This window comes from Lampetra fluviatilis, chromosome 2 (assembly GCF_964198595.1).
Source record: "Lampetra fluviatilis chromosome 2, kcLamFluv1.1, whole genome shotgun sequence".
Classification (NCBI taxonomy): domain Eukaryota; kingdom Metazoa; phylum Chordata; class Hyperoartia; order Petromyzontiformes; family Petromyzontidae; genus Lampetra; species Lampetra fluviatilis.
This window is the reverse complement of record NC_136276.1, coordinates 31610824-31624170: the sequence shown is the minus strand read 5'-3', so window position 1 is coordinate 31624170 and position 13347 is coordinate 31610824. Positions and strand designations below refer to the sequence as shown.

The following is a 13347-nucleotide window of genomic DNA, read 5'->3' as shown; positions in this document are numbered from 1 at the left end:
ACGACAGATAAATCGCATTGAATAGCTTCCTCAACACGAACGCCAACACCAACCATCCATCACCAAGGGGCATCATCCATCACGTGTGCCACAATAACCTCAATCAAGGGCTGCCGTTCTGAATTAAACCGTGCCCATCTGCTTCCGATCAGCGCGTGATTGGAACCAAGTGGACCGTTCCACGATTCGGTGTCCATTTGGCCCTGGTCGTGTTTGGATAGCTGGAGCTGCTTGCCCACAGCGCGGGGAGGAGCGCCGGTGGCGGCCCACCAGCCCGGCGGAGGTGGCATCGAGCGTTGCCGGCGTCACTCTCTCTCTCTCGCGCTCTCTCTCGCGCTCTCTCTCTCGCTCTCTCTCGCGCTCTCTCTCTCGCGCTCTCTCTCACCTTCATCAGGTGCTTGTTCACCCATTTCGTGAAAGTTTTCTTCTGAACGCGGTCTCGCTCATCTGCAGGGGTTCACGCCACAGAGACACGGACACACAACAACAACAACACGTCATACGCCGCCCCACGTTAGCCTCGCACGCCCATGTACGGGGGCACAAGTGCCGCTCGCGATCACGCGCACGCGCCCCTCTCCGCGCCTGCCGCTATTATGGATAATATTGGTCGTAAAAACCCCATACGTGTTAAATCGGCCAATATTGTAATTCATCTAAAAAATTACACTTACAGGATCCGACCCAAAAATCAATTACGAATAACAGGAAGCAGACAGCGCTTACTGCAGACCACTTACCAATCGACCCGCCCGTACAAGAGGAGGAGGTCACTCCTCTTATCCGGGCATGGTTCTATTGTGGAGGATGGATTATGACGACAATCGCATCGCGTGCCTACGGATAACGGGAGTTTCATTCGCTGGATTTGCCAGCAAGACGTGTGGAACAGTTTTTTTTTAAAAATCACGACTATAAAAGGGCAGCAAAATTAATGCCACCACTCTGCCCTACACCCACAATTCACCGCAAAGTCGAGACAATGTTAAGTAATCAAAGTTATATTTAGATGGAGTGCTCTTGCCAACAGCATCTTGCAACCCAGCAGAATTCGTTTAAGGAAATCCTGGCTCAGCTGGCGAGACCCATAAGGTCAAAGCCCAGTCCCAGAGTTGGCTGCTTAAACGAATGCTGTTGGATGATATTGCTCTGGGGAGCCCAAAAGGGCTGATTGGGCTGACAAGATGCTGTGCCTCTATGTGGAGGCCACCACAGAACGAACGGAGCTCTGCTTTATATCGACCCTGCTTCTGCACGCGTGTACGCTGGACTTCTTTAGCACCGCACGTAGCCAACCGTGCCAAAGCGGAGGCGCTGTTTTGTGGAAGTCACCGCGCGTGTCTCTGACGGGGCTTATCGCTCGCAACGGCTCTGAGCGGCGAGGGATGGGTAAAGTGCTGTCAGTGCGTCTGGCTGCGAACGCGACAGGCCGGACAACAATAAATGGATAAAAACACAAACAACTCTCTCGCAACGACAAAAAAACGCGCTCGCGTGCAGACGCACGGCGCGGGAGAGGGGCCTCTGTAAGCAGACTCGCTCAACCCTGCTAACCTGCTCACTGGAACAAATGTAAATAGATCCCCCGTGTAGCCTTTAACAGACTGTTGGGGCAAGCGCTGTTAGCGAGCAACTATGAAGGCCGGCACCGCACACATGGGAGGTGGGTGGCCAGCACCACGCCCGGCCGCCTTTGTCTCCCTCGTGGCGATGAATTACACAGCGCCACCAGGTACTCATGTGAGGCCGAGTCGACCTAGGGGATGCCCGGGCTCGGCTCAGATACTTGTCTCCCTTGTTGGCCGTGAGCACGCACAACAGACCTGCTGACAAGCGGTTACCGTGGCACTTATATCGTCAGAGGGCCCTAATCAGTCAAACTCATCCCTTCACCGCTCGTGAACGACAGTGGCCACCACTCCCCTACTCCCACCACTCCTGTGTGCCCCCCCCCCACCCCCCGCTCCCTCCTTGGTTCGGGCTGTCGCCTCCGAGGCACAAACAAAAACAAAGCTGGGACGTCTCCCGGGAAAAATAACATTTCACGAGACCGGAAGAGGAGATAACGACAAACAAAGTGCTTGCCGCAAATGAACCGCAATTCCTTTGATGCCGATCTCGTCCAGAGCGGAGTTCTCATCACGAAAACTCCGCTCATCCTCGTAGCAGCGGCTTTTCGTTAACCATCGAAGGATGGCCACCGCATCGCGCGCTTTCAGGTGCGCTTCTGCGGCCGTCTGGAACGCTCTTCCTTCCGACTTTAGGAAGCCACTGGAGCTATGCATTTAAAAAAAAAATCTGTATTGAAAACTCATTTATTTAGAACTCACTTTTATGTTTAGTTTGTTGGCCTTCAACACCACCCCCCGCACCTCCGATTAGCGCGGTTGGCTACGTACGGTGCGAAAGAAGTTCAACGTACGTACGCGTACATAATACAACGGACGCAACTCGGGGATGATTTTCATGTCATCCCAGTGTACGTGGAAAGTTGAGCCAACAGTTTTAAAGAGCGCATAGCAACGTTGCCCCGAACGGTGGCAGGGTTTGCTGGGAAAAGACTCATTCACACCCTGTACCCCGCCTAACACAGCTCAAGACGCTTTTCAGTAAATATACAACACTCATCCCTGGTGTGGGTGGGTTCGTCGTGTGTTTGTTAGCACAGTCTGGTAACCGCGCGAAGCAAACGTAAAGACTCAAATTCGCTTCAAGAGACTATTCTGGTGAACACCTTTTGTCCGCGACGAGATGGTTGAGAGGGTTTCTAAGTTATCCATCTCTATACCTATATGAACCCATGATGCTCCACAAAACGGCGCAGAATGGATTGCATTTTTCAGTTTTACTTCAATTAGGGGGGGTGGGATTGGACTGGAGGGGGGCTGTGATTGCCGGCTCAGGGGTCTCCTTATAACACGAAGTAGCAGGAGGCTTTAGCCACCAATGTCATTCATAATAGAGGGTGTTTTGGGTTAGATCGCGTCAATATATAACTGTGTCGTTAAACCCGCCACCACCCGACACGGCCAACAAGTAAGGGTTGTCACGTAAACAGAACGTGGCCAATTGGGGGTGGGGTGGTGGGGGGTGGTGGGGTGGTCGTATGGGGGTGGTGGGGTTTTGGGGGGTTTGGGGAGTGGTGTGGTGGGGGTGGTGTGGGGTGTGGTGGGTTCGGGGGTTTGGAGTGTGGTGTTGGTGGTGGGGTGGTGGGGTGGGGGTGGCGGTGGTGTGGGGGTGGTGGTGTGGTGGGTTCGGGGTGGTGGGTGGGGGTATGGTGGGTGGGGTGGGTGGTGTGAGTGGGGGTATGGTGGGAGGTGGTGGGAGGGGGTACGGTGGGTGGGGTGGTGCGGGTGGGGTGGGGGTATGGTGGGTGGTGGTGGTGGGTGGAGGTATGGTGGGTGGGGTGGTGTGAGTGGGGGTGGTGCGGGTGGGGTGGGGGTGGGGGTATGGTGGGTGGTGGGGGTGGTGATGGTGTGGGTGGTGGTGGGTGGGGGTGTAAGGGAGTGGGTTGTGGCTAACCTCGGGAGTGACACGTGACACACCTCGCCCAACAGGAACTCGCGCACGGCAAGTCGCCCCATGAGTGACAGAGCGCGGGGAGGGGGGGGGCAGACGCAACTTGCGGAGCCTGAGGCGGATCGCGCACTCCCAGCGGGCGCTGGGTCACATCAAACTCGTGGTGCGGTAAGGGGCCGTCCATAAATGACGTCACGCGATTTTGGACAATTTTTGACCCCCCCCCCCCCCATTGTCACACGGCGTCACAGTCAGACCCCCCCTCAAATATGACGTCACAAAGCTCTGTCCCCCCCCCCCCCCCCCAAATATATATAAAACATGCTTCAAATCACTTTAAACTATTGTCCTTGTAGTGCGTATTTAATGTGGCGCTGCACTCTGATGTTGTAGGAGAAAACGTTTATTAAAAAGTATATTTCATTAAGTGGAACGTGTTGTCTATATTTATTTAAAGTTGCGAATTTTGATGTGACGTCACATTTCTCAACCCCCCCCCCCTCGTCACACATCGTCACAAATGTCTGACCCCCCCCCTAGGTGCGTGACGTCATTTATGGACGGCCCCTAACCAATAGAAGAAAAATGTCTTGAACATCTCCGCGCTGTTGGTCACTCGCAAATATCACCAATGTATCACACGACCAACGCGAAGGGAGAGGCATTGCCATGGCTACTGTACGGTGCGAAAGAAGTTCAACACACGTACATGGCAGCGATGCACCAATCCCAGAGGTCGCAACCGGGTACCCGATACCCGTACCCTACCCGATACCCGGTTACCCGTTTGCGACCCTGGTGCGGCTGGGTACGGGTAAGGAATCAAAACCCGTTTGCGACCTCTGACCACTCTGCTCCTCCTGATGTCATCAGGCTCAACCACCTCCATGTACATTTACAGCTGCTGGTGGTCCGGATGTATTGTTACCCCCCCCCCCCCCAATTAAGTGACCTTTGCATAAAAAAAAATTACATAAAACAATATTACGTTTTAGAGAACTATATGGGTGGGGGGAGGGGTTACAAGACATCTGGACCACCCTGTAATCAACAGTGGTAGTCGTAGGAATAAGAAGCGAGTTACTCGGGCCAAAGGTAAATAAATCACCCCAAACCCTCCGCTCTTTAACTATTTGTTATTGTTCCAAAGCGACCCCTGGTCACAAATGATAGCCCAACGAAGTGGCTTATTGTCTCGTGGAAATGTACAACAGCCGAAGACTAAATTAGTGGAGGGAAGAACCAGGAGGACCCGGAGAAAAGTCCACGCTACCACGGGGAGAGAGACACTGCAGACTCCAAATATACAGCAGCAGCAGGCGTCAGGGTCGAGATCGAACCCACGACCCCCTGGTTACCAGGCGAGATAGTTAACATATCCCAGCCACCGTGGCAACGAACAACCACCACACCACTGTAGCAGCATCCCTGTATTAGCCCTGACCGCAACAACAGTTCTATATAGTAAGATAATGGAGTGCTGCTATACAGTTCCCCAAAACCCAACGTCGAACTCCAGCGGGTATATTAACAACATCGCTAGTTGCAACGTTGGCCACGCCACGTGACAGTGACCACCACGTGGCCCGGGAACTGACAGCGCGACCCACACCCCTCCCAGCCCCTCCATCCACCTCCCACTCCTCCCTCCACCTCCCACCCTCCGTCCGCCTCCAGCCCTCCCGAGGACGGACACCCGTGAAACAGACAGACTGACAGACAGACGTACGGACTGACAGACGTACGGACTGACGTACACACACGGACGTTCGCCAAACCCACCGAGGCAGCACATCCGGGCCGTGAGAGTCTCGTGAGAGCTTCTCCAGGAGCCACGGAGCATGTCGGCGCTGTCCCATTGATCGCCCGGCATTCTCTCCTCTCGCCGCCTCCTCTCTCGTTCCCTCCTCTCCCTCCCCCAATGGGGAAACGCGGCGCTCAGCACCGCCGCTGCAGCAGCAGCAGCAGCGCCCGGGCGTCAATGATTTACACCTGGCGGGCCCGTCATGGATAATCCCGGGAGCAAGGGGCACGAAATCCGAGATGCGGCCACCACCTCCCTCCCTGCCTCCCCACACCCACCCACAACCGTCACCCCCACACCACCCACCACCACGAACCACCCCCTTCTCACTTGAAGGTTGTGACGCTCGTACGGCTGAATATTAACTCAGCTCGCCGTGTTCCGGCAACGCCCTAGGGTGGATGGGGGGGGGCCCACCTACACCACCACATGGCTTAGATTGTGCCACGACTGGACGTCAGAAATTACGGGGTTGGGGGGCGGGGTGAACCAAGCCACGGTTCTTTCACAAGCCTCGTGCAGTCTCCCCCCCCCCACATTCCACCCCACCCTTCCCGTGCTCACTCTTCCCAAGCTGTGGTAGAAACATTAAAAAAAATAGAACATGGAAACTGTAACAGAATTTTCCTCTCTGCGTGCGCGCGTCATGTTTGTGTGTGTGTGCACGTGCCAGCTTCAACTGAGTACCGTAGTGCGGTGTGCAAACAGCGCCACTGCGGAGACACAAAGGCGGCCGTGGATGGACGTGGTGCCGGCCTAGCCACCCGCTCGTGTGCCGTGCCGGCCTTCATAGCTGCTCGCTCACAGCGATGATGATACTCGAGGGGCAGTGGTTCCCTAACCATGGGGGTGCGGCGTGCACACCATGGGGGTGAGCGAGATGCCCTTTCTGGGGGTGCGAGGCATGGCCAGATTTTATTTAGAAGGTTAAAAAATCGAAAACACAAATTAGGCACCGGCACGCAAGTACAGCTACTTTGTTTAATCGACCCCTATGTATTTATTAACATTCTGAACATTCTTTTTTTTACGTTTGAGAACCAAGGCTGCAGTAAAGTTTAAGAGCCATGGAACTGGCAGCAGTTGCTCAAGCCACCCTCTCTTCTGGACGGAACTCCCGTCACTCTATCCCCTTTCCGCAGAAACTTTCTGCATTCGTTCGAAAGGAATGAGTTTTCAGTGACGACTGCTGCCAACAATTGCCTAACGTCAGGCCCTTCGGGCTCAGGGTAGGATCTCAGTAGCGCGGCGTTTTTATTCACTCAAATCTCACCGACGTAGCCTCTGCACACCTTGTCGGTTGTGGTGGCTGTACGACCATGCTTCGCCACGCCGGTCAGCGCGGGTCAGTGAAAGGATGGTCGAGAAGGGTTTGTGGGGTGCGCTCAGGACCCGGTTCAGATAGACATCGTTTGCCACTGATGTTAACCGTGGCAGGAAATCAAATTCACGTCGCTGTGTTCAGAGCGAGGTGCGGTATCCACTGCGACGCCGTTCCAAACACATTCTGGCAAAGCCGCCTGGAAAAACAGGATAATTGTACACGCAATTTTTTTTTTGCTAAATACGCATTCAAGTGTGGCTCGCTGGCTGCATGGTGGAAAAAAATACTTACAGCTCAAACCGACCAAGAAGTGAAATTCTGTCAAGCTAAAAGTCCCCTCTTCTTGGTTCTTTCGGTAAAGTCACGTATTACTTCCCTTCTACGTAACTTTACTTTACCGAAAGAACCAAGAAGATGAATCCCTGCAGTCACGAAAGCTTTAAATCGAAATTTAAAAGCCCCCTCTCTCTTCCTATTATCCACAACCTGCATTCGATTCCCCCAAAAATCCTGTTATCCGAAATCGGCTCTAACTCTTCTCTCTGCGTATCTATGGATAAGACGAGTCGTCCTGAAGTGACGTAAACATCTTCCTGTCATCCACACTCACCAGCGGTTACGATGAGTCACCCAGGACGCGGTCTCGTGGAAACACTAAATCCACCAAAACCCGGCGCGTTTATCTTCAGACGAGAAGAGAAAAGTCACCCAAAAAGTGGCAGCTCCTGAGCAACTGATCTCTCTGAAGCGCCAAATGTATCCTCTGGGCACACGTCCCGTGTTGTTAAATGTCGTGGATCAGCTGTCTCAACACACCGGTGTGCTAAAACGGTAATAAGCTGGCACATTTGTTCTCGTGACAACCACATTAACCGGCCGTGTCAAGTGGAGGAGGCTTTTTTTTTACTTTTTACGTGATCTGACCCCGGGAGCGACCCAGAAGTGATGGAAAAATGAATTCCGCCATCGACGTTCAGTCACTCGGAAGACGGCGGTAATTTCTGCCGATAAAATGCAAAAAAGACGAACCGCCAACAGCGTTCGCATCCCCTCCCCAAACCCACCTCCCCCCTACCCCATCCCACGTGACCGCGGATGAGCGGAGTCTCGCTGTAAAATAAACACACGAGGTTCACGCGAACTCCACGTTTTGGGTTTTTTTGCCGCCCGCGAGCTGGCGCGAGCCCTAATCCTGCCCGCTCAGAGGCCCTCTGGAATCCGCAAACCGGGCTGAGCGTGGGTGAGCATTCATTCGCACGGCGCGGTGGTGAGAAAAGGCGACGGGCCGCGTGTGTTGGGAGTCCTCTCTGCGTACAATGTACAATTCCTGGGAGGGTTCCTGGTGGCACCGGGTCAGAGACGCGGAGAGCCGGCAGCCGCTGAGATGCTGGATTTGAAACGGGGTTTCAGCCGACAGCGTTTAATAACCAGGTTCTCAAGTCGAGCGAGATCCCTCCGACACATCACGAAGAGACCCGTAGACTTACACGGGGACCCAAAGACTGACAAGAGATATCCACAGAATTACACAGAGACCCCAAAGAGTGGCATAAGCACACGCATCGACTCACATTGTCACCCATGGACTTGAAAAGAAAACAGTAGCCCTGGACAGTGACCCACAGACTCACACAGAGACCCACAGACTCACACAGAGACCCACAGAATCACACAGAGACCCACAGACTCACACAGAGACCCACATACTCACACAGAGACCCACAGACTCACACAGAGACCCACAGACTCACACAGAGACCCACAGACTCACACAGAGACCCACAGACTCACACAGAGACCCACAGACTCACACAGAGACCCACAGACTCACACAGTGACCCACAGACTCACACAGAGACCCACAGACTCGCACAGAGACCCACAGACTCGCACAGAGACCCACAGACTCGCACAGAGACCCACAGACTCGCACAGAGACCCATAGATTCACATCAGATCCACAGACGTACTGTACAGGTGGGGTTATAATGAAACTGGATTTTCAAGTGTAGTCAGTTGATAGTCTCAGCTCGGTCAACAATGACTTACATAGAGACCCATAAACTCACACGTTCACAGGCTGACTTATATTGCAACTGGGTTCTCAAGCTGTAGTGAGCTGATAGTCTTAGCCCAGTCACTTCCTAAATTCCTACTTTATAAATGGAAGATTTCAGTTTGACTTCACAATGTGATCAAAAGCATTTTACAATTCTCAGATGCAGTTCTGTTAAATATCACCGTGCGCGGTAGGTTCTCTAACACGGCGAGGAAGGGAGTCATGCTCCGATCGCTGCCCAGAGTTCTGGATGTACAATTCATCTCGTAGCATGACGCGCTTCAGCGTCCGTCTGGAACGCTCTTCCTTTACGATATTAGGAAGCCACTGGAGCATTTTTAAATCATCTCGATTGTAAACTTATTTCTATCGAACTGCTTTCGCGTGTTCGTTTGTTGTCCTTCCCCCGCACCTCCGATTAGCACGGTTGGCCACGTACGGTGCGAAAGAAGTTCAACAAACGCATGTACTTTGGGCGTGGCTGGGACGCGGACACGAGTGTCTGGGTTCATAGTGCAGAACGCCAAACACGTCCTAATCGCTCAAAAAATGCCTCCAACCCACCCACAGCGGTGATGCCAGCCCACTGGAGGCCCTGAGTCGAAATTCTTTTGTATGCGTCATACGACGACAAGCAGCATTACGTGCTGGACAAGCTACGTGTTAGGAAACCACTGGGGCTATACACTTTTAAATCTCGCTTGCAAAAATTGGTTTATTTAGAATTGCTGTTTTGTGTTTGGTTTGTCGTCCTTCATAGGGCACCGCCGATTAGCTACGAACGGTGCGAAAGAAATTCAACATACATGCATAGCTTAATTATAACACAGGTGTGTGAGACAAAGTGTAATTACAATAAGAATATATTTTTCGTCGTAATCATTTGTACGTTTCAGCATTTTGCTTCACAAAAGTGGATCTCAATTTGAGCTGTCACAGTATTTGGTGAACCACAATTTTCTTGTTATACGAATCCTGAGACCCCACTGAGCTATTTGGTTCCCTTTGGCTGTTCCTCGTGCCAAGTGCCCCCAATGGCACTGGGGCAGACCCACTGACACGTCCCTCAGTCCCTCAAAAACCTGCTTTTGTTCCAGTCGTGGCCTTTATTTCTCTCATTTTTTCTCTCTCTCGTCTTCGTATTTTCATTTTCTAAAGGTCTCCGGCTGAAAAGAACTTAAGCCCAGAGTGAACGTATGAAGTCAGCGAAGGAATGTTGAGGCACGGCGAGCTAAACAGTAACAATAATAAAGAGAGAGCTTCGGACCAAATACTGTATTTTTTTTTCATACACATGACACAGGAGTGTGCATACCTAATATTGTTTTTGCGTTGCCAAACGGCACGTGAATGGGATACGCTGGCAGTGGTGCGCCACAAGCACCAAACCGTGTCTCACCGCGCGAGTCATTAACAAGGGCCTCGCACGGCAGAGAAGTGACGTGTGAACCGGCGCTGGAGACCCCGCCTGGGACCCCCAATCTGAGACCCCCAATCTGAGACCCCCAATCTGAGACCCCCAATCTGAGACCCCCAATCTGAGACCCCCAATCTGAGACCCCCAATCTGAGACCCCCAATCTGAGACCCCCAATCTGAGACCCCCAATCTGAGACCCCCAATCTGTGACCCCCAATCTGAGACCCCCAATCTGAGACCCCCAATCTGAGACCCCCAATCTGAGACCCCCAATCTGAGACCCCCAATCTGAGACCCCCAATCTGTGACCCCCAATCTGAGACCCCCAATCTGAGACCCCCAATCTGAGACCCCCAATCTGTGACCCCCAATCTGAGACCCCCAATCTGAGACCCCCAATCTGAGACCCCCAATCTGTGACCCCCAATCTGAGACCCCCAATCTGTGACCCCCAATCTGGGACCCCCAATCTGAGACCCCCAATCTGTGACCCCCAATCTGAGACACCCAATCTGTGACACCCAATCTGTGACACCCAATCTGTGACACCCAATCTGAGACCCCCAATCTGAGACCCCCAATCTGTGACCCCCAATCTGGGACCCCAAATCTGAGACCCCCAATCTGAGACCCCCAATCTGGGACCCCCAATCTGAGACCCCCAATCTGAGACCCCCAATCTGAGACACCCAATCTGTGACAGCCAATCTGTGACACCCAATCTGTGACCCCCCTCCCACCTCCCACGTTGACGTGGCCTAGCTGTATCGGGCTCGCCGCTTCTTGCAAAGGCTCACGGCTCAAACTCAGCGGGCCGCCCTGATTACAACCGCCGGTTTAATTGGCGTGATAATGACAAGGCTGCAACGCGTTGTCTGCATTCCACAGTGGACATTAAAGATCCCCGTGGCGTAGTTCGCACGAGCAGGCCTTTTTGCGTGCTGGCATCAGGGTCCAAATTGACCAAATTCGACAAAATACCGTCGCATCGACAAATTTAGATTGCATTCGGCAGTAGTAACGCAGCGTTAGAGATTCATTTGGCGATAACCCCTGCTAATAAACAACAACTACAATGCATATATAGCGTACTATACATGGTAAGTGTTGTTTTCACTGTACACCGCGTATCTGACACCAATTATATTTTTCAGCCCTCAGTGGGGGGGGGGGTGTTTCGGTAAACAAAACCAAGAGCTTTGACATCCCAAGACTTTGACGAGGCAGAATGTGTGCCTCATTAAGCGATCAAGTTGTTGTGGCCTTGTTATTATGGGCGTCTGGATGCATTTCATTTCACAGGTGAGCGGAGAGGAGGAGGAGGAGGAGGGGGGGGAATTTACGACGTGCCAAAAAAGTGGCATCGCTGCCAATCTACACAGACAACGCTCTGAAACAAGGGCCCACGAAATCACCGCAGCACACCCGAGTTGCAGCTTGCCTCAACTTGCAGACTCGTGCACACGTGACGCCCAAAGCTGCACAACAACGATAATAACAAACAACAATAATAACAATAATGCCATTTCATATTTACGCAGGAGAGGCTCAATTAAATGAAATACTTTTTTCAACAGGGTCCCCCCCCCCTCCCACTGCTTCGTTGGAAATGTTTGGCCAATTCCACGAATTTCTGGTGGGAGGAAACCGGAGAAACTTGGAGAAAAACTCGGAGAACACCCACTGGGCATACTCGACCCTGACATTTCCTGGCCACACCTCGCAGCCCCACGCCTGCCACCACAAACGTCTGGCAAGCCTCGCTCGTCACACATCCAAGCACGAGGCCGGCTGCCGAGGATCACCTTGGAGCAAGATCGGACGCGTTTTATTTATTCACGGCGGCGGGCGGCTCCAAGGTGACAACGTTTTCGGCGGAGGTTTGCGTTTGCCGACATCCGAGAGATTTCGCGGAAGGAAGGTGGTGGGAGTTACAAGTGGTGGCGTCATCCAAACGACCGTGGCCAAAATGAACCCTTCAACTCGATATTCTTCTGAACTAACTGACCCACCCGATCACGAACACGCGAAACGACGCGTGCTTTACGGCCTGCGCTCCCCGAACAGGATCTCGACTGTAAGGGGGGGGGGGGGACGTGCGGGTGGTGTGGAAATGTCTTCGCAGCGCGTGACAACAGCGCGAAGGCCCCAGAAGGCCCCAGAAGGCCGCCTTGCGAACGGACGCCGACGGCCTCAACGCGACCATGTCCGTCCGGTGCTCGCCCAGCTGCGTTGGCTTTCCCGTTTCCGAACGAATACATTACGAGGTCGCGCTCGTCACACACAAAGGTGCCGGCCACAAAATTAACCACGATGCCTCGCTGATCTCGTCAACGATCATAGACCGTCGCGCGAGCTCCGGTCATCCTCACAGCAGCGGCTTTTGGCTAGCCGTCAGACAAGGATGGTCGCCGCATCGCGCGCTTTCAGATGCGCTTCCGCGGCCGTCTGGAACGCTCTTCCTTCCAATATTAGGAAGCAACTGGAGCTATGCACTTTTAAATCTCGATCGAAAAACTCATTATCTGTAGAATAGCTTTTTGTGTTTAGTTTCTTGTTTTTCCCCCGCACCTCCCACTAGCGCTGTTGGCTACGTACGGTGCGAAAGAAGTTCAGCATACATACTCACACTGGGGGGGAGGGGGGGGGGGAGCAACAAGACACTTTGGGAAACTCTTGCGCTAGCCTGCAATCAAACTTAAGCGACGGCATCAACAAACGTCTCTTGCTCACCCGGTGAGATCTTACCGTGGTGCATCAGCTGTGTGGCAAGAGAGGCTGCGAAATCAAACATGCAAGAGGCGCGCGCTCGCTTTTGAAATCGAGGTTTTTAAGCCGTGACACCATCACCTAACAACCTGCTCCAGCTAACGATGTCATCGCCGTGTCCTGGGTTCAAATCCACACAGCCGCCCGTGATTCAACTTGGCGAGAGTTAAATGGTCTCCAATGATTACACACACACACAAAATACCGGGTTATAATTTGCAACTTGCACTTAATTCGTCTAAATTCCAGCTATGAATTGGAAAAACATCGGTTTGACCGTCAAGCGACGAACATTTCCTGTCGTTGGCAGAGCGAGCGGGAAAGCGCTGCTCTCTAGACTGTGTAGACCAAAGGTCGCCTTAAGGGTTATCAGGGGTAGCTCTGTGACATCTGCTTCTGTGGGCCATTCCCTAACACGAAGGGTCACCACCGTCCTGTGACACACGCAAATGGA

The 13347-nt window shown here is 52.9% G+C and overlaps 1 protein-coding gene across 3 annotated transcripts in view; it reads right to left on the bottom strand.

The window, feature by feature from the left end:
* The window catches only part of LOC144945478 (microtubule-actin cross-linking factor 1-like), a 327032-nt gene that overhangs the window by 226710 nt on the left and 86975 nt on the right, over positions 1–13347 (bottom strand). For all 3 annotated transcript variants that reach the window (XM_078873993.1, XM_078873994.1, XM_078873995.1), the window contains one exon: positions 386–447. In XM_078873993.1, coding sequence (XP_078730119.1) covers positions 386–447 — 62 coding nt within the window. The remainder of the gene's footprint in view (positions 1–385; positions 448–13347) is intronic.